A 20,553-nucleotide genomic window follows, 5' to 3' on the forward strand; every position below is an offset into this window, starting at 1 on the left:
GCGGGGCTTCGTGCCCCGCCCGCCCGCCTGCGTCTACCCTCTGCTGCCCTCCCCGGCCGGCCTCTCGCCGCGCCTCCTCCCCTCCGCTGCCGCCCGGGAGCTGTCCGCGCCGCGGTGCTGAAAGGAGCCGCGCGGCGGCAGCTGGGAGGGGGCAACTTCTCCGGGACTCAACGGGGCAGGGGCGGGGCCCTGACTCCTAGGGGGCGGAGCTGGGCGGGAGTCCCTCTCCAGGACTTCTTGGAGGAGCTTCTGCTCTGTCCCAATGGCCTGTGGCCTCGGCCCCTCTCAGACCCGTTCCCGGTACCAGAGGGCAGTCCGGACGTTACCAGGCGGTCTCTCTCAGGCCATGGGGGGTCGGGGGGTGGTGGTGCAGAAGGGGTTGTTAGAGGCCTCAGGTGGTTTTCTGCTGAAGGTCTCTTTCCTGATCTGACCGTTGGGCTGGACTCCGGCAATGGGACGGTTAGACCTCTTGCCCATCCTTACCAAGCGCCCTCCAGCTGAACCTCGGTGTCCATGTAGAACTCCTAGTGGCAAGCCCATCCAGCATCTGATCCTGGCGGAGTGATGTACAAGAAATATGCAATGAGGTGCTTTCTTGAGCTCTTAGCATACAGGCACTGCTTGGGAAGAGAACAGATTTAAAACTACCTATTAGCAAGTGACCACTGATAAAAGTGTCTGAGTACTGGTTGAAAATGAATACAATAGAATAAGCAGATGGGGATGGGGTGAGGTTTATTGAAAGAGGCTTCTTGGAGAGGAGGGAGAGAAGGGGACCACTGTTTACTGAGCATCTTGGTGGGCTTGGAGCTTTGCAGAGGGTCCAATGGCCAGTTTCAAGCCAGGCCTTGGGGGGCAAGCATTCAAATGGGGAATGCACTTTAGGCAAAGGCTAATGGTGGAATCAGTGCAAGGGGCTGAGCTGGGGGGTGGGAGAGGTCAGGTGGGAGAAGAAGGGAATGATAAGGACCCTCAGATGCCATTTTGAACATCTAGATTTAATTGATGGACAACCAAGTTGTTAAGCAGTTAGACATGAAGGAAGTATTCTAGTGAAAGAAATTTTACAGGGGCGGGTGGGGGAGGGAAGACGGACAAGGAGGATCAGTGAGGTTTTTGCTGGAGTCCAGGTGAGAGGCTCGGAGTCCTGGGTTGGATGTGCCTTTGCCACGCAGAGCCACAGTGCCTGATGGGGGCCTTGTTGGCCACTGTGGCTGGGGGATGGGAGGGCTGCAAGTGTGGCCTCCTGCTGGGGGCAGAGTTGTCCTGGCTGACCCTGTGTGTGGGGGGATAAGCTATCTGTGGAGGAAAGGTGGGGCTGTTTCTCATGGGCTCAGTGTGTGGGGTGCTGAGCTCTGAGGAGGGATTTGGGCAGTGGGACACTCACTCATTCACTTACTCAAACATTTTCCAAGTCCCCACTGTGTGCCATGGCTTGTGCTGGCTACAGGTGTTACACAGTGTCCTGCCCTTACAGAGCTGACAGCTAATAATGGGGACAAATAAGGACACTGCAGCACAGCAAAGTAACAGCAGTGACAGAGACATCAAACGAGGAGCCTGCAGAGCCTGCGGTCAGAACAGGAAGTGCTTGGGCTCAGCCAGAACTCAAGAAGGCCTCTTGAGACCTGGGCAGAGGTAGGATCCATGGAGGTCTCAGCCCACGGGTACAGTCCTTCTGTACCCTGATCCCCTGACTTCTGGGCTCAGATCCTTAGTCTAGAGAGAGCCAGTTCCATCTTTTGGCCACCTTCCCACTAGCTCAACTGGAGCTCTTGTGCCTCCTCTCTGTGGTTACTGGCTGTGATGCTACTTCTCCTCAAGGTTTCCCTAATCTCTGACAGGCATTGACTCTCAGCCTCCCCAGCAGCCCCTGGGGCCTCAGTCCAAACTCAGTAAGTTCCCATATATTGGGTGTGGCATCCTTGGGTTAGACAGACAACACAAGAAAGAAAGGGTGAGAAGAGGCAGGAGCAGAGGCCTTCCCTCTCTCTTCCTAGGTTTGCCCCTAGAGTACTCATTTCCCAATGTCCTCCTAAAGCTCTCCCTCCCCATCCTCCCCTCCCCCACTGAGCCTGGAAAGGTGCTGTTTGCCCTGTGCTCAATCCCCAGGGCAACAGCCCAGGCAGCAGGTGTGTGTGTTGAACAAGGCCATCTCTGGAGTGCAGTGGCTGGAGATGAGCTTTGTTTAAATATTAAAGAAGTCAATCATTAATCAAGCTTCGCTTGGTGCCCAGCTACCCACTCTCTCCATTTGGGAGGGCCTGGACTGGGGCAGGGAGGGCCATGGGGCAGTTTGTAAGGCTACTCGCATCTCAGACAGCTAACAAGCAGCTTTTGGGGGCTGGATTATGCAGCCCAACACAGGGCAGGCCAGAGGATCAGCAGAAAGAGGGGCCGGCCAGTGTACAGAGCATCGTGCTCATGAACTGGGCGCTGATGGTTCGTACAGGAGTGTCTGGCTCTACTTGAATACATTGTATAAGGGGACTGAAGCAGTGTCCAGTTTCTAAACAGAGCAGATTCTCCTTGGGTACTGCAGCCCCTGTCCAGCCCCACAGTTGGGCTCCTGAAGAAAGCATGACTATGAAGAACAAGTTCTGGGCATGAATTGGGGCTGCGGGCTGGCTTGGAGGGACATAGCCCCTGAGTCACTAAAACCATGGTTCCTGAGCCCCCAGGGAAGGAGGCTGGCCTGGAACCCAGGGCGTACATGGAATCACACAGTCACCTGTGCACATGGCCTCACATACATGAGTTCACAAACACACAGTTACAACTCCGCATGTACCCAGATCTGCCACAGCTGCACCCAATTACAGTTGGGCACTATGCGTGCAAGTGGTCCCCTCCTCAACCTCCCCAACATCCTCTCTGGCTTGGCCACCTTCCTCCTGCCCCCCCAGCCTCACCAGTCACAGTGGTGTCTAGTCCCAGCTCCACCATTCAGCTCTCATCCACGGAGGCTTCCTGTTGTGCTGTGTGAAAATCCGAATGGTCAGGCCGATTGAGCACAGCATCAGGATGAGGCAGAGGCCCAGCAGCAGCCACTGTTTTTTGACAACTTGGTGGGGCTCCATGGCTATGCCTAGAAAGTAGGCCTTGGGTGGTGACTTGAGTGCACTGGTGTCCTGTGCACTGGTGTCCTGTGTACTGGTGTCCCGCGCACTGGTGTCTTGGGCCAGTGAGCTTTTTTCCAGGATGTACAGCCTGTAGGCCAGCAGCAGGACCACCAGTAACATGACAAAGCTCAGGGCCAGAAACACCCACTGCCCAGATTTGGCCTGGGCAGGGTCCAGCTCCAGACCCAGGAATGCCACCCTGTTTCTTTCTCTGTGGAAGACATAGGAATCTTGCCGAGCAGGTGGAACGGGGGAGGGTACCTCATGGTGATCAGAGAGGATCTGACTGCCACGGGCCTTCTCCCTCAGCCTCTGGCACCTACCTTCCAAGCCAAAGTTGAGGGCCTTGCCTGGGAAGGAGGGTGAGAAAGAAGAGCAAAAGGAAGAGAAGGAAGGGATGGTACAGACAGGACTGTGTACCACATGGCGCCCAGCAGTGGCTCCGTGCAAGGGTCAGGAGGCAAGATGCCCACCCCGTGCTCAGAAGCCAGCCCAGCAGTCTAGCTGGAGAGTGGGCAAGGAAGCATCCGAGCGAGCTAGTGGCTGGGGCGTGGGCTGTGGTCTTGGCCGAGGCTGCATCAGGTGCAGACAGGGTTCCACAGCAGAAAGCCAGGTCATAGATGGGCTAGGGGTGAAGGCTGGGTTGGGGTAGGGGCTGGCCCAGGGCAGGCTAGGGTAGGGCTTGGGGCTAGAACAGTGGCGGGATTAGGGTCAGATCACCAAACCTTCAAAGGAACAGCTGAAGTGTGGCCAGCCCAGGATCTCCCCACGCCGCACATTCTCGGTGACCAGACAGTTCAGCAGGGGCTTGAAGTAGGTCATGAGGGCCTTTGTAGACACCTTGGTCCCCCCGGTTATCTTCTGCAGGACCTCTGGCCAGGGCTTGCTCGAGCCCAGCTTTAGGACATCCCTGGGAGAGTGGGTACAGCTGTGAGGCTGTGTGGGGGAATCGGCTAATGCTGCTGGGACCCCTCAGTATGCCCAACCCCGCCTTTAGGGCTTTGATACCCAGACTCTTCCAACAGAGCTCAGCACAGTGGATTAAATCACAAGCTTTGAAATAACACCAACCTGTGCTTGAGTCCTCTGTGGCTCAGCTGTGGGACCTTGGGCAGGTACTTAACCTTTCTGGACTACAATTTCCATATCCATAAAATGGAGACAATAACAGTACCTATCTCCTAGGGTTGTTGCGTTGGCCAAATAAACACAATTCTGGGAGCATACTAGGTAGGCAATAAATGCTTGCCTAATATTATTATTATTATTATTACTACTACTGTGATGATTACTGTTCTCCTGGACTCAAATAAGCCTAAAGTCAAGAGGGAAACCTCATGTTTCCCATGAGGTGCTCAGTGTTAGTAGACAGAGGTCACTCTTGTCCCTTCCGGTCTCACAGGGAGCGTGTGGGATGATTAGAGAGATAATAAGCATGGGATGCGTCGTGTGCACTGCCTGCAGAGCTGCAGAAATGTCAGCTCTGTCTCAAGGCACACCCTGTGCTTGGTGGCAGGGGGTCTAGCCTTAGGCTTGGCCCCTGCACTCATGGTGGGGTTACAGAGTGTGCTGCAGCCAGGGCTCTGGGCTCCTCCACCCCAGGGCCACCCGCAGAGGCAGCAGGAGGCGTATGTTGATGCTTCTCAACCTGTTTCCCCTGATCCGACCAGGAGAGAGGTGGGGCTGAGAGGCCCAGAAGTCAGAGTGTGGAATCTAGACTAACAGGACCCAGGTTCAGACCCAGCAGTGCTAGTTATAGGCCGCACAACCACAGACAACCAACTTAACCTCTCCTAGCCTCAGCTTCTTCATCAGTAAAACCGGGTTCCATTAACACTTGCATTTCACTGTGGTGAGGATTAAGTCACATAATGGCAGCAAAGAGGGCTTTGTTGCTTGCAAAGACTTATACACGTAGCTTAATAAACAGCTGGGAAAGAATGAGGTGGGGAAACTAAAGGTCAGTGGATCCTTGGAAGAAACCACTAGGGGAAAATGTAGTTATGAGCCTAGAGAAATGGAGGAGAAAAGTCATCAAGATAGAAAGAAAAAAACAAACAAAACTGACTTTAGGTTAGAGGATTTTTATCAGATGCCAGGTCCTGGGAAAAAGGAAGGACCTGGTGGGGGAAAAGTGTCAACCACTGAGAGTCTGCCTACTCAGAAATAGTCTTTCAGGCTGGGCGGGACAAGAGGTTTGATGTGGGCAGCACATGAGACTTGCAAGGGTGACAACTGGGCACTGCCTGGAGCCCTCAGCTCCAACGTGGCAGCAACGGGCCCCACAGACAGGGTCAGGTCCTCGTGGCTGGCTGGGTGAGGCAGGCGACTTTGGGAATTTGGACCAAGTCCACTTCGACCCTCTCTTCCCAGCAGAACCAGCTCAGAGCCTGTCCCACGGCAATCACATTTAGGACGATGGGTCAAAAATAGCAAAATCAAGTTTTAAGCTGTGTTAGGCAAAAGAGCAGCCAAGAATCTTGCCCTTCCCCTTCTCCCCTGCAAGCATGTGCCTGCCCCACGCCTCCACAATATGCCTAGTGATGACCGGCAAGGCTTCTACATGCTTGGTGTCAAGTCAGACCCTGGGAGCCTTGTGTGCCCTGCGTGGAGTCGGGGAGGGAAGTGATGAGAATGACTGAGCTCAAAAGTCCCAGCGATCAAGCGGGATGAAGGCTCAGAGTCAAAAGTGAGTTGATGTTGGGAATTCCCTGACGGCCCAATGGTTAAGACTCCAGGCTTCCACTGCAGGGGGTGCGGGTTCGATTCCTGGTCGGGGAACTAAGATCCCACGTGCCACGTGGTGCGGCCAAAACAAGAAAACAAAACAAAACAAAAGTGAGTTGATGTATAGAAAATGGATGTCTGCTATTTTCTGTACTCCTGCGTTGGGGGTCAGAGATCCCTCCTTGATCCCCTGGCATGACCTCCTCACTCTCTTTGCATGTTCACCAAAGCCCTTTCCTACTGCACCAGCTCCTTTCTTGGGTTACGGTTATTGATTTATCCTGTGGCCCATTGCCCCCTGCTGGACGCAGGGCAGGCTGGTCGGCACGTGCACAAGTAAATGTTTGCTGAATGAATAAATGATAGGCAGCCAGAGACATGAATGCAGGGAGCAGAGAGGCCTCTTATGTTTCACACATTCAGAGAAGCTCAAACCTGGGCAGTCGACTAGAATAAACTGCTGTAGTATGAAAAGATGGAAAAGCAAACAGACTAGGGAGACAAGAAGGCATGCAAGGTGTAGCCCTCCTGCAAGCAAAGGCAGGGATCAGTCCTGCAACTCCATCTGGCCTTGTGGTTACTGATGAATGGCTTGGTGGAATCACAAATGGGCTCATTAAATTTGCAAAGGATACTAAATTATTGTGGATAATTATTAGGATACTAAAAAGAGGCTTTGTTCATCCTCTGGGAAACCAGGAATAAAACTCAACATGACCTTGACAGGTTAGGGTAATGGACCTACTGAAATCGGTTGAAACTCAATGGGGAAAAGACCATGTCACTGGGTGGGCTTCATGTCTCAGTGGTTGGAGCGCTGATCTTGGGACCAGCGGACTAGGTCAACTTCACCAGACCAGTGTCGTTTGACTGATGGAAGCAACAGGGTGAAAGATAATGTGTTCTGGAGTCAGTTTGAGCCTCAAAGCATGACTCTGCCACTTCCTAGTTGAGCCATGTGCAATCACATTACCCCTCCTGGCTTTGGTTTCATCACTTATGAAATGTGGATAATAATATCCATTTTGCAAAGTTATGAGCTGCTAACGTGAAACACTGCAAGAGCGCTTGTTAGAGAGCCCAGCCTGTAGCAGTAAATGCTTCCCGCCATCAGGTCAGCCTCTCGCCCCACTCCAGGTTTGCTTCAGGACCAGAAAGCAGTGCCACAAAGGCAGGGATGGAAAGGATGGGCTAGATACCAAGTGCAGGAAAAAAGACTGCGGGTAGGGGGTCAAAGTAGACCACAGCTGATCTGAGTGTGCCAAGAGGCTGGTGTGAAAGCCACCTGGATCGGCCTGGGAACTAGGCTCAAACACTTCCAAGAAAAGATGGAAAAAGCAGAGTGCGCCTTATCAAATGCTGCTGAGAGGCTAGGCAAGCGCCTTGCCAGGAAAGAATAAGGAGATTCAGATGGAAGATGGAGGCAGAGGCAGGACTCCAACACTGGGTTCTGATCTGGGACAGTTTGGTTTATCGGCTATGTGAGTGAGTGAGTGAGTGAGTGAGTGAGTGAGTGTGTGTGTGTGTGTGTGTGTGTGTGTGTGTGTGTGTTAGCAGGAGGGGCTAAACAGTCTCTCTGACCACAAGGGGCTACACAAGACGAAATGAGCTTTGATTAACATAGGAGAGACTGCAGTCTGACAGAAGGAAGAACTTCCACTAGAACACAAGCTCTGCTCAGGGGGCCTAGGGTGGCCAGGTGAGAAGAGGGGCCCTGGGGCAGGCGTCCAGCAAGGTGGGGAAGGGGAGCCAAGGACAGGGGAGGGAGGAGGGCACTCACTCCAGGAGCTTCCCAGCTGGCTTGGAGTTATAGATGTTACGTCAGTGCAGCAGCCCCACGTGGCCTGAGGCCTTGCAGAGTGCTTCGTGGAACTGGAACTGCAGCACGAGGCTGAGGAAGTACCTGGGGAGAGAAGGCGAGGCTGGCTGGGGAGGGGTGGCAGAGGTGGGCCTGGGTCAGCAGTCACAATGGGGTGGCTGGCCCTGGAACACTGCAAGGGCTCTCCTTCCTAGCCTTCTGAATCAAACCTATGCTGGCCTCCCTCTTTCCTTCCCTCCTCTCAGGGACATCAGACATGCTTTCCCATTAGCTCTGCCAGTGGATTCAGGGCATGGCCCTCACAAGGTTGTGCCGTCTGATGGGAGGAGGTGGGGAGGGGTGCAGGGGGACATTTGGATCTGGGGCCTTCCTGGAAATCCTCAGCTTGGGTCCTGTGTCCCCGACTCCCAACTCGAAGAGCCGGTTCTGCTGGCAGGGCCCAGACCTTTACCAAATGTAGGGCAAGCTGGCAGAGATGTGGAACTTGGTGCCCGGATCAAAGTCATCCTCTGTCCGAGGGACAGGGGGGCACAGGCCCTGGTACTTCAACCTGGGGGCGGGGGGTAAATTGGGGGCTTGATAGTGCCATCCGGTAGGGTTCCCAGAGCCTTTTCCTTTTGAAACATTTGCACAGCTATCAAAGCGACTTGGCGTGCAGAGGACACTTAATGCATTTTTACTGATTAAATAAATGAGTTGAAAACACATGGGATTGGGAATCAGAATCAAATAATAACAATAGTTAACACTGAGCACTTCCTCTCTGCAGGAACCGTGCCAAGCTCTTCACACAGACTCACTCAACATTGTCCTGGTTCTAGGGGCACAGGAGGGAATGAGCTAAGCAAGGTCACTGCTTTCATCCTAGTGATGGAGGACGGTTGTAGACCAACCAACAAGGTTGTTTCATCTGATAAGAAGTGCCAAGAGGATACCAGGGGATAAGAGGGGGTGGGATAAATTGGGAGATTGGGACTGACATATACACACTACTATATATAAACTAACTTCTGAGAACCTGCTGTATAGCACAGGGAACTCTACTCAGTACTCTGTAATGGCCTATATGGAAAAGGAATCTTAAAAAAAAAAAAGAGTGGATATATGTATATGTATAACTGATTCACTTTGCTGTCCATCTGAAACTAACACAACATATCAGTCAACTATACTCCAATAAAAATTAAAAAAAAAAAAAAAAAAGAAGTGCCAAGAAGAAAACAGAGTAACATCCCTGTGGTATAGTACTACTACTATTCCCATTCTACAGATGAAGAAAACCGAGGTTTAGGGATCAGGGAATTGGTAGCAGGACACAGAACAGTCATGGGCAGACCCTAATAACTTTCATGTTCAGGTCTGGTTTTGCCCCTCTGAGTTGTGTGACTATGGGAAAGTTACTGATTGTCACTGAGCCTTGTTGTAAAATGTTGTCTGTGAAATGGGGATAAAATGACCCATCTTTGGGATGAGACAAAGTCTATGAACAAGCTCATAGTTTCATTGTTGGCCCACTGGAGCCCTGAACCATCCTCTCAGGGGAGTTCCTCTCTCATTGACAGGGTTTTGTTCAAGGACCAGGGAGTTGCCTTCCCTTTCCCTCAGCCCCAGGTTTCCATCACTCAGGTGGTGGTGGGCATGGCCGAGAGAGGAAGGAAAAGGTCCTGGGCAGGCACCTCACATGGCTGGTGGGGGTGCCCTTGGAGGGGGCACGAAGTCAAGACCCTGCCTGTCCCACCAGTGAGGCCTGGCCCTGTATTCAGGGCGGGGGTGTGAGGGTGAGAGGACGAAGGGAGGGGTGCCCAGCTCTGCCATCCCTGGATGGCGGTGTGACCGCAGGGTGGTCACACCTTCTTCTTCTGTGAATGGCCAACGTAAGGGCCTGGTGCAGAGCTAGCAGGCCCATCAGGGTCGTCTGTAGCAAGCAGACCTGAGCTGGTCAGTCTGACCATCTCCTAGTGGAGATGGAGAAGCCATAGTCATGGGCAGTTATCATCCAAGCAAACAGCCAGGGGTCAGTGGTGGGATGGACACAGGTGCCCCTCACTCAGGACTGATGCTGCCCGACTGCCGGTGGTGCTCCTTCCGTTGCCAGCTCTGCCCGCAGACAGGTCTGTGGATGCTAAGTCAGAGGCAGGTGTGTGTGTGTGTCGGGGTAGCAGGAAAGGGGGCACTGGGCCTGCCCCTGTCCCATGAGGACTCTTTCCACAGGAGGGAAAGAGCTCAGCCCCCCAAACACCCCTTCTGCTGGCCCCACTGGTGGGCACAGAAAGGGAGGGGAGGAGCAGGAAGGCCTGCCCGGCAGTCAGTGTCCTGTTCTTGGAGGAGCCCAGGCGCAACGACTGCGTGAGCTTCCCGGCCTCCCAGGATCCCCAGAGAGGCTAAGGGGCCTGCTCAGTGCTGGTGCTGGATTCGACATGACCCCCCATGACTGCACGCTCGGGCCCTACCCACTTCAGCAGGAGCGCTTTTGTCCGGTGACAACAAACAGCCAACGCCACCCCAGGGCTTCCCCATGGCCCCGGGTCAGCAGCGTCTCACGCCCAGCCCTGCCCTCACAGGAGAGGCAGCAGCGCTCTTTGGTAGCAGGCGGTACCCTTGAGGCTGCCCCGAAAGCCCTGGGAAAGCCCACACCAGGGCTGGGCCTGGGCAGCGGGCCCCGATCAGCGGTCCTCCCCACCTGAGGTTCCACCACTCCTGGTTGTACACGGCCTTCTCGATGGTGCCGTCAAAGACCTTCCAGCGAAACAGGTCCACCAGGTAGGCGAAGGGGATGAAGGCGATCTTCTCCAGGGCAACGTTCATCAGGAAACCGACCTCCTCCTCTGGGGAAAGCCGGGCCGTTAGGAGGCTGCTCCCAGTTCCCCCTCCCCTCAGCTTTGCCTGGAGAGCCCCAGCTGCAGCCCCAGGCCCAGGCTGGCCTCCTATGATCCCCTTGGTCCCCATCACCTTCGTCCTGGTGCTGGTGGCTGAGCAGGCCTCTGCTGAGCAGGTGCTTATGGGAAGAGGCGAGAGGGTGATCACCGACCCCACGGCCTCTGCAAAGGCTGGGTTGGCGCCTGCGCGGAAGATCACAGAGGGGTTCTTGTACTGCAGGAAGTACTGGATACGGCCCATCTGGTGGAAGATGGCGAGCAGGTCTTCTATGGTCACTTCGGTGCACTTCTTTATCCTGGGGTTAAAGGGCAAGGGTCAAGGAGCATGGGGATGCCCTGGGAGAAGGAGAGATTTCTCCATTCAGGCTCTGTTAAGGGACGGGGGTGGTCGAGCCAGAGACCAGCAGGGCCTTATGCTGTTACTCCAGGCCTCACATCCAAGCAGCGGCCAAGCCCTTTGCTCTCACCCACCTGGCCCGTGTGGCTGGCTCACCCCCCAACCCCCGCCGCCCTCCTGAGCCAGGCAGACAGGTGGAGAGCGGAAGGAGCAGAGGCAGGGGGGTGATGCTGGCCGCAGGCTGAGCTCCTGAAGTCCTTCCCGTTGTAGAAGTCCCAGGCAGATGCGTGGCACTCCACCTCCCGCCCGTTCATTGGCCTTTCCATCTTGGAATTTTTCCAGAACCCAGGAGGGGTGGAAAGCAGCCCTGGGGAGGTGACGAATTTTTCAGCCTCTTGGAACATTTTCTCAGACTTCCACTGCTGTGAGGAAGAGGAAGTGCGTGGGGCCCCCCTCAGGGCTGCGGAGGGGGCAGGGGCAGGCCGAGGCCGAGCGCTGACCTGGCCTCGCATGATCTTCGTGATGTCCTCAGGGGGCTTCTCCGGGAAGGGCAGGACCGGGTCTAAGATGTTGACCCAGGACTGAGCCCACACGTTGCCTGGAAGGGGAGGGGGAGGGCTAAGAGGAGGCAGGAGACCGGCTCTCCCCCGACTGAGCGTCTGCTCGCCTGCCTGCTTGGAGGCCCACTCCGCCCGCCCTGCCTCTGCCGCCAGCTGGGGTTTTACCCAGAACGTGGGCAGGGATGGCCCCCTCGGATCGATGAGCTCGGGCCCGTAGAAGCGATACAGGGCCCGGCGCACGTAGGCGTGCAGGCTCAGGTAGAGCGGCTGCAGCTCCTGGAAGAGCTGCTCCAGGTCTTCTTCCAGTGTGTCGGACTCGTACGTGGACCGCCATAAGGCCCCCATGTCTTTGTAACCTAGGACAGGGGAGGGGGCTCAGAGGCGCTCACCACCCTTCAGCCTGGCCTGGCTGGCAGGAGACCCAAGCACCTTCTAGGGAAGCCACTTGACCTCCCAGATCCTTGGGGGTCTTCATCTGCCAAACAGGAAAAACACCTCCCAAGGCCACTGTCCGTATTGGATGAGATCAGGGTGGAAAGGCACTTAGCAAAGTACATACTGTGTGCTCCTCCCCTTGCCTGGCTGGATAGGACCTGGGTAAAGCCCTGTTCCTCTCTCACCCACTTCAAGCCCTACCCACCCAGCCTGCCTTCCTTCAGATCCTCCCAAGGACTTCAGGATGCTCTTTTCTTCTTGCTGCCTGGCTCGTCCCATCTTTCAGGCCTTGGATAAATGTCAGCGAGGCCTTCCCTGACCACCTAGCTGAAGCAGGGCTCCCCTATTCTCTCTCTGCAGCCCCTTCCTGCTCAGCATTCATCCTGGGTGGCAACAACTGGAGATGTGCGTCTGTCCCCCAGCGAACTGTAAGTCCTAGGAGGGTGGGCACCTTCTCTGTCTTTTCACCTATGCATCCTCAGAACCTCCCCAGCACCAGCACACAGTAGGTGCCCAATCACCGTTTGTGGAACCACACAGTGAGTGAGCCACCTTGCCCTCCCCAGCGGCAGGGCTCAGGGTTCCCATCTCCAGGTCCTACCACCACCCTTCCCCTCTGCAGACTCTGCTTCGCCCTTCCCAGCATTGCCCTGAGCCCCACGCAGTACCCGGTCTGCCCCTGGCTGGGCTGGCTGGCAGGTGCGGGGGGAGGGGCCTCACCATTGAGCTACGCAGCCTTGTTGCTGAGCTGCACGTAGCGCTCGAACGTGCTGCGGAGCTGGCGACCCATAGCATCCCGCCAGCCCTGCCAGGCCCACAGCAGCTCCTTCTGGTCCTGGGAGGTGGCCGTGACTTCTTGGAGGCCTGTGCCCGGAAAAGGAGCCAAGGCCACCCACTCCGGCGGGTGGACTTCTGCCCTCACCTGCCCCAGGCACCCACTCTCCCCGCCCCCACCAACAAGGGCAGTTGGGGCCAGGAGGAGGGTGGGAGTCTGGAGGCTCCTGGAAGGGGCTGGTGCTGAGACTCGGGGGTTGGCAGGGGTGGGCTTGGGCGCTCCCCAGGCTCCAGGGGCCGGCAGGGCCCCGCATTCAGGCACACCTGGGCCATGCTGTACGTGGTCTCCATGTGGGCCACAATCTGGCTGTACTGGGGGGACAGGTGTCACCCAGGGCAGGCCGGTACCTGTGGGCCCACCCCCGGTGCTAGCCCCACCAGCCTGGAGAGGCGGGCCTGGCCAAGGCATCTTCCCACCAGTCACTGCTTCCCTCCTCTTCCAGAGGAAGCTCTGGCCCTGCCTGCCAACCTCCCTCCTGCCCCCTGCGGCTCCCCGCCAGGCAGCCCACCCACCCTGGGGTGGGGATCATGTGCCTGGAGGCCTGGGGGGTCGTCCTCACCTCCCGGAGCTCCTCCTTGGGCAGGGCCGCCCTGTCCAAGTTCTGCAGCTCACTCAGCACGCGCTTCACGGCTGGGTCCTGGAAGCTGGCGATCTTAAACAGGAGGGCCCGCATGCCAAAGTACAGCGTGTGCTGGGGCCTCTCCGCGTCCTTGTCCAGCTGGAAGGAGGGTCACTGTGTTTGTCATGTGAGGCTGAGGGAGAGGGTCAGGGTCCCACAACCCCCCAAGCTCCTCCCAAAGCCCCCTTTTTTTTTTTAAAGATTTTTTTTGACGTGGACCATTTTTAAAGTCTTCATTGAATTTGTTACAATATTGCTCTGTTTTGTTTTTCTGGCCGCTAGGCATGTGGGATCATAGCTCCCCGACCAGGGATCGAACCCGCACCCCCTGCATTGGAAGGTGAAGTCCTAACCACTGGACTGCCAGGGAAGTCCCCCAAAGCCCACTTTAAGGGTTTGGAATCATTGAAAATTTGCTAAGAGGGAGAAGGGAGGGAGCCTGGTCCTTAAAAGCAAGCAGGTGATATCTACAAGGGGAAAGAAACAAGAGACTCTTGCCTAGAGATCTTTTAGGGCTACCAAAAGGCCCAGAGCTTACAGTCTGTTTTGACATGTACTTTGGGGCTTCCCTTTTTCCTCTAGCTCTGGAAAGGGAGCAAAAAGTGTGGTTCCCCCCCAACCCCCCACCGAGACCCCTGAGAAGAGCAAGGGGAGAAGGGGCTGGGGTGGAAGTGGTACCACACCATCTCCTCGCGATTTTTCTTGGTGATGTTGGTGACATAGTTCCAGGTGGCCTCCATGAACTGGTTGCACACAACTTGGGCTGTATGCTCATAAAACTGCAGGAAGGCCTTTGCCACGGTCTCATTGTAGAGCTTGTCTGCAGAGAAGGAGACAGGTATAATGATGTCCTGGGAGGGGTCTGCCCCTGCCTGGTGCCCTTGTCTGATCCCATGCTCCTTCAGGTCCCCGCCCTACCTGAGTTCTGATCACCCTCGGTCCTGAGCCATGGCAAGAGCTGCCCATAACAGAAGAGCACAAGTAAGGAAGGTCCAGGGCAAGTCCATCTTGTTCCCATGACCAGGAGAACAGCAGAGCTGGGTGAGGCTATGGGCCAATCACAATCAAGCTCCATATTGTGACATCAGGGGCCAAAGGGTCAGCCATGCAATGTCAGAACTGGAAAGCCCCCACCTACCTTCTGGTCCAACTGTCCCTATTTTACAGGTGAGGAGACTGAGGTCTAGAATGATCTAGCCATACGACCCGATTCACACAGCTAGTCAGTGGCAGAGCCAAGAGGAGAACCAGGGCTCTTGACTTCTACACCAGAGCTTGTCTCATTCTACTCAGTCACTTCTTCCTGGCATTGGAGCCACCCTTGGCCATGACCAGGGATTGATGAGTTTCCTCCCTCCACAGGCTGGGATCACCTCTGAGCAGGTGGGTGGGAGGATGGATGGATGGAAGGAAATGACATCTCTGGGTCTCTGGACTCTGGAAGCACAGCTGTCTCTCCGTGTTCTTCTGACTTGACCTCCTATGTTCATATTTTTGGCCTTTTTCTCTCTTGTGGGATGTATGATCATCCCAGGGCTGTGCAGGACCCTTCCTCCCTTTCCCTGTTCTTACACCTGCTTCCCCAGGGAGAGCCTGATACTATGAGTTTGCTTTCGGAAGGTAGAGGACTGTCTACTATGATAAAAACAGTACTTTTTGGTTGTTGTTAACTATTGTCATCATGCTATACATTACATCCTCAGGACTTATTTATCTTGTAACTAGAAGTTTACACGTTTTGACTGCCTTCACCCATTTCACCCATCCTCCCACCCTTGCCTCTGGCAATCACCAATCTATAAGTTCAGTTCTGTTTTGTTTTGTTTTGGGGTGTCTTTGTGTTTTTGTTTTTTAGATTCCACATATAAGTGAGATCATACAGTATTTGTCTTTCTCTGTCTGACCTCTTTCACTTAGCATAATGCTCTGAAGTTCCATTCATGTTGTTGTAAATGGCAAGATTGCCTTCTTTTACATGGCTGAATAGTATTCCTGTGTGTGTGTGTGCATTACCTTTTCAGTGTCCATCAATGGACACTCAGGTTGTTTCCATATCTTGGCTATTGTGAATAATGCTGCAATGAACATGGGGGTACAGATGTCAAGATACTGGTTTCATTTCCTTTACCCAGAAGTGGAATTGCTGTATCATATGGTAATTTTGTTTTTAATTTTTTGAGGAAACTCCATACTGTTTTCCAAGTGGCTGCACCAATTTACATTCCCACCAACAGTGCACAAGGGTTTCTTTTTCTTCATATCCTTGCCCACAGTTATTTCTTGTCTTTTTGATAATAGCCATTCTCAGAGGTGTGAGGTGATATCTCATTGTGGTTTTGATTTGCATTTTCATGAGTAGTGATGGTTAGTGATGTTGTGCACATTTTCATGTACTTTTGGCCATCCATATGTCCTCTTTGGAAAAAAAAGTCTATTCAGATCCTTGCCCACTTTTTAATCAAATCGTTTTTGTTGTTGTTATTGAGCTGTATTAGTTCTTTATATATGTTGAATATTTAACCCCTTATCAGATATATGATTTGCAAATATTTTCTGAAAATCTGGGGGTTGCCTTTTCATTTTGTTGATGGCTTCTTTTGCTGTGCATGAGCTTTTTAGTTTGATGTAGACCCACTTGTTGATTTCTGCTTTTGTTGCCTTTGCTTTTGGTGTCAAATCCAAAAAAATTCATTACCAAGACTGATATCTAGGAGCTTACCTCCTATATTTTCTTCTAGGAGTTTTATGGTTTCAGGCTTCACATTCAAGTCTTTAATCCATTTTGAGTTAATTTTTGTCTATGGTGTAAGATAGGGGTCCAGTTTCATTCTTTTGCATGTGGCTGTCCAGCTTTCCCAGCACCATTTATTGAAGACACTATCCTTTCCCCATTGTATATTCTTGACTTTTTTCATAAATATATTGACCATATATGCATGGGTTTATTTCTGGGCTCTCTATTCTGTTCTATTGATCTATGTGTCTGTTTTTATGCCAATACCATAACGTTCTGATTACTATAGCTTTGTAATAAAGTTTGAAATCTGGAAGTGTGATGCCTCCAGCTTTGTTCTTCTTTCTCAAGATTGCCTTGTCTATTTGGGGTCAAAACATAGTATTTTTAAAAATGCAAAATACAGAGCTGAGATGGAAAGCAAGAAAAGGGACTCTTCAGATGCCTGGGAGACAAGGAGGGCTCATGCAGCAGTGAGTGGGGGCCCATGTGGTAAATCAAATTTCATCCATGCCCAAAGGGCTGCAGCATTGGTGCCTGCCTGGGGATAGCCAGTCGTAGTGGAAGTACTGCCTACATCAAGGGAGCCAGCAGACGGCTTCTTTTCTAAGGGAGCCCTGCAAGAAGCAACCATGAAACCGACCCTGAGGACATCTTCACAACCTGGTGTTGCATGGGAAGGGTCCCCCTGCAGAAGGCTGTCCCACTGAAGATGGCTCATAGGTCAAGATTTCCATGTAAAAGAGGAAGTCCAATGCAGTCGGTGTTAATAATGATCGCCAGCCCCCACTGAGCATTTTCCAGGGGCGAGGGACCCTTTGAGGGCTTTCAGGACATGAATCCTCACAACAAACCCATGAGGTAGGTACTGAGATCAACTCCCCCAGTTTACAGATGAGGAAAATGGGCACGAAGAGGTTGAGAAACTTGCTCATAGTTACATAGCTAGCAAATAGTGGAGGTGGGACTCAAATCCACATAGTTTGACTCCAGAGTCTGTGCTAAACTACAGACACAGGCATGGATTAGACCACACCTGAGGAAGGGCAGGTGTTAGAGCAATCTGAAAGGGACTTAAAATCTGGGTTTTACACCATCTAAAAAAGTTAACTCAAAACGGATTACAGACCTAAACATAAGAACTCAGACTATAAAACTCTTTGAAGAAATCACAGGGGAAAACTTCATGACATTGGATTTGGCAATGATTTCTTGGATATGATACCAAAAGCTCAGGCAACAAAAGAAAAAAACAGACAAGTTGGACCTCATTAAAGTTAAGAGTTTTTGCACATCAAAGGACACTAACAACAGAGTAAAAAGGCAAGCTACAGAACTGGAGAAAATATTTGCGAATCATGGATCCGATAAGTGATTAATATCCAGAATATGTGAAGAGCTCCCCAAACTCAGCAGTGAACAAAGAAAACAACCCAGTTCAAACATGGGCAAAGGACTTGAATGGACATCTCTCTAAAGATGATATATAAATGGATAATAAGCACTTGAAAAGATGCTCAATATCACTCATCATTAGGCAAATACAAATCAAAACCACGAGATACCACTAGGATGGATATTACAAAAAAACAAACAAAAAAACCCAGAAAACATCAAGTGATGGCCAGCACGTACAGAAATTGGAACCCTGTGCACTGCTGGCGGGACTATAAAATGGCTCAGTCACTGTGGAAAACAGCATAGAATTACTATATGATCCAGGAATTTCAATTTGGGATGTATACCCAAAAGAAGTCAAAGCAGAGACTTGAACAGATATGGTGATGGTTGCACAACAATTGAATATACTCAATGCCATTTTTAACTGTACACTTAAATATGGTTAATGAGACTTCCCTGGTGGCGCAGTGGTTAAGAGTCCGCCTGCCAATGCTGGCGACATGGGTTCGAGCCCTGGTCCGGGAAGATCCCACATGCCGCGGAGCAACTAAGCCTGTGCGCCACAACGACTGAAGCCCGCGTGCCTAGAGCCCGTGCTCCGCGACAAAGAGTAGCCCCCGCTCGCCACAACTAGAGAAAGCCTGCGCAGCACAACAACGAAGACCCAGTGCAGCCAAAAATAAATTTTAAAAAAAAAGGTTAAAATGGTAAATGTTATGTATATGTTACAACAGTTTAAAAAAAGGTCTTTAAAGGGATGAGAGAAGGAACAGGATCTGTGAAGCAAGGATAGACTTTTGTGGAAACACAGTAGGTTTGAAAGTAATAGAGATGCAAAAATAAAAAATATAGTTATTAAATTGGAAAAACAGTAATCTCGATGCACAGGCTAAAACACAGCTGGGGAAAATCGCTTGGAGCACAGGACAGAAAAAGAGATGAGAAATACGAGTGGGAATGAGGAGACACAGAGGACAAAGTAGGAAGCTCCAAGCTGGGTCTGGCAGGAGTCCCGAAGAGGAGACTGAAAAGGACGAGGAGATGATGGCTGAGCGTCTCCAGAACCGATGGAAGCCGAGTCCCTGAGGTGAACAAGCTCACTGCACTCCCAGGGAGACAACGTCCAATGGTGCACGGAGGATCATGAGAAATGTCTATCCAGCTGGCAGTGAGCTGCTCTGGATGACTTTCTCTGTCTCTCTAGTGAGGGGCTTGCCTTTCCAGCTCTCCAGTTTGCGACTCGAGGGGACATTTGAAGTGGGAGGCAGATATGAAGCAATCTTTATCAGGAGATGATGCAGTCATTACAAAGAGAGGAAACTAGGCACCGGGAATTTGTATTATCTCATTCGATCAACTGCAGCAATCGTGAGGCAGCGTCATAAGAACCATTATAAGCATTACAATTATAAGCAGCGTCATAAGAACCATCTCACACATGTGAAAATGGAGGCTCAGAAAATGGAAGTAAATCACTCAAGGTCACATAGCTGGTAAGTGCAGAGGTGGGATTTGACTCGGGCCTAATCCAAAGCCACTGGACTCACTCATGAGAGCCAGAGTGAGCAGCTGGGGGCAGGGGGGGTGGAGATCAGAGAAACCACCATCACCCCTGGCCTGTGTGCGTCAGAGCTGTCACAGAGAAATGACTGCTTGACGGGCAGCGCAGGGCAGGGCTCAGCCTTCAGGCCACTGGGAGAAAACGTTGGAACGGCCCCTCTTCCTGCTGTCACCACCTCCTCTTCCCTAGGCCACCTCCCAGGTAGACATGGCCTCTCCTCACTCATCCAAGGAGGCAGAAACAGGAGTCTGAACAGTTTTAATATCTCAAAAGGCCTAGTGAATAAGGCTGTTAAGTCTTCTTTGCACCTCAGACCTTTGGGTGTTGAATGCTGTTGCTCTCACACTGCCCGCAAGCTCTGACAGGCAGCAGGAACCTATGTCGTTCATAAAGATAGGAAAGGGGGTGATTTGACAGTGACCTTTGTCTAGCAAAGAGCTTTTGAAACATCAGGCTGGGGAGGGGGTAATTAAAGAAGTCTTTGGTGGTAGAAGGCTTGGAACTATTTAGAGGCTATGTTTATAAATTCCATTGTTCTAAGTAATCATAAACTTCCACCCTCTTGCAAATCCAAAATACCTCAACCCCACGTCCTGCCCCATGGAACAGGCCTGTACAATTAAGTCTATGTACAACATACACACACAGACACACAAACACAGACACACACACAATCACAGACACATACACACACACACTGACACAATGGCAGCTGGAGACTGGGGGGCTGGGCAAAAGCTGAGGACTAAAGGATGTTGGGGGACAGATAGTAGGGGCTGGGCCAAGTCATCAGCAAAGCCGAGAAGAGGCTCAAGGCCGAGGGTCCTCACAGAGGCAGCCAGGCTTTGGCCAGTTTCTAGGTTTGGCATTTAAATATCTAAAAAAATAGGTCTAGTCATGTTAACTGGAAAAAAGATTACACAACTGTAAATACAGTGTGACCCCACTTAAAATATGTGCTGAGAAAAAAAGTCTGGAAAGATATACACCAAATGTCAACAGTGGTTATCTCTGTGTTGATATAAAGGGCTTTTATTTTCTTTATATTATTCTGTGTTTTCTAGATTTTCTACAATAAACATGTAGATAAGAGATTTTAAAATGTCTCTCAAAATGATACTCCCTCAAACCCATGCTGGCCTCCCAAGGAAGGCTCAGGGCGAGGGCATGTGCTGGGGGGACGGGCAGGGGTGTCCCCTAGCAGTCAGTCCCTGCGTGGGCACCAGCTACTGCCTAGCTGGGGTGAAGGGTCCTGACCCCGGGTCCTGTGGGCAATACTCTGGTGGCTCTGCCCACTCTTTCGAGTGGAAATGGAACTGGGGCAGGCAGGCGCCTGAGGTGACGCCGGGGCCAGTTTTACAGCCTCAGCATGCAAGGCGCCCTCCCCAGGGAACCAGAGGACAGCCAGGAGCCTTCCATCTGGGGCACTTGGCCATTTATGGGAACAGCTAGGGCAGGGCTCCAGAAGCCCAGAATGTCTGCTTCCCCTTTGCTGCCCAGAGCCCTCCTGGGTTGGTGTCCAGGCCT

At 52.4% G+C, this 20,553-nt stretch overlaps 1 protein-coding gene across 1 annotated transcript; it reads right to left on the reverse strand.

The window, feature by feature from the left end:
* Nucleotides 1–104: 104 nt before the first annotated feature.
* On the reverse strand, nucleotides 105–14,348 carry LOC137755523 (angiotensin-converting enzyme-like protein Ace3). The gene is given in 17 exon segments (XM_068531735.1): nucleotides 105–553; nucleotides 2,913–3,331; nucleotides 3,848–4,032; nucleotides 7,630–7,752; nucleotides 8,120–8,218; nucleotides 10,349–10,493; nucleotides 10,618–10,677; nucleotides 10,680–10,833; nucleotides 11,124–11,303; nucleotides 11,382–11,479; nucleotides 11,607–11,624; nucleotides 11,627–11,797; nucleotides 12,597–12,740; nucleotides 12,929–13,022; nucleotides 13,271–13,429; nucleotides 14,014–14,150; nucleotides 14,249–14,348. Coding segments are annotated over 16 exon segments (2,271 nt in total). The 3' UTR covers nucleotides 105–553; nucleotides 2,913–2,927.
* Between the last annotated feature and the right edge of the window lie 6,205 nt (nucleotides 14,349–20,553).

This window comes from Eschrichtius robustus, chromosome 20 (assembly GCF_028021215.1).
Source record: "Eschrichtius robustus isolate mEscRob2 chromosome 20, mEscRob2.pri, whole genome shotgun sequence".
NCBI lineage: Eukaryota > Metazoa > Chordata > Mammalia > Artiodactyla > Eschrichtiidae > Eschrichtius > Eschrichtius robustus.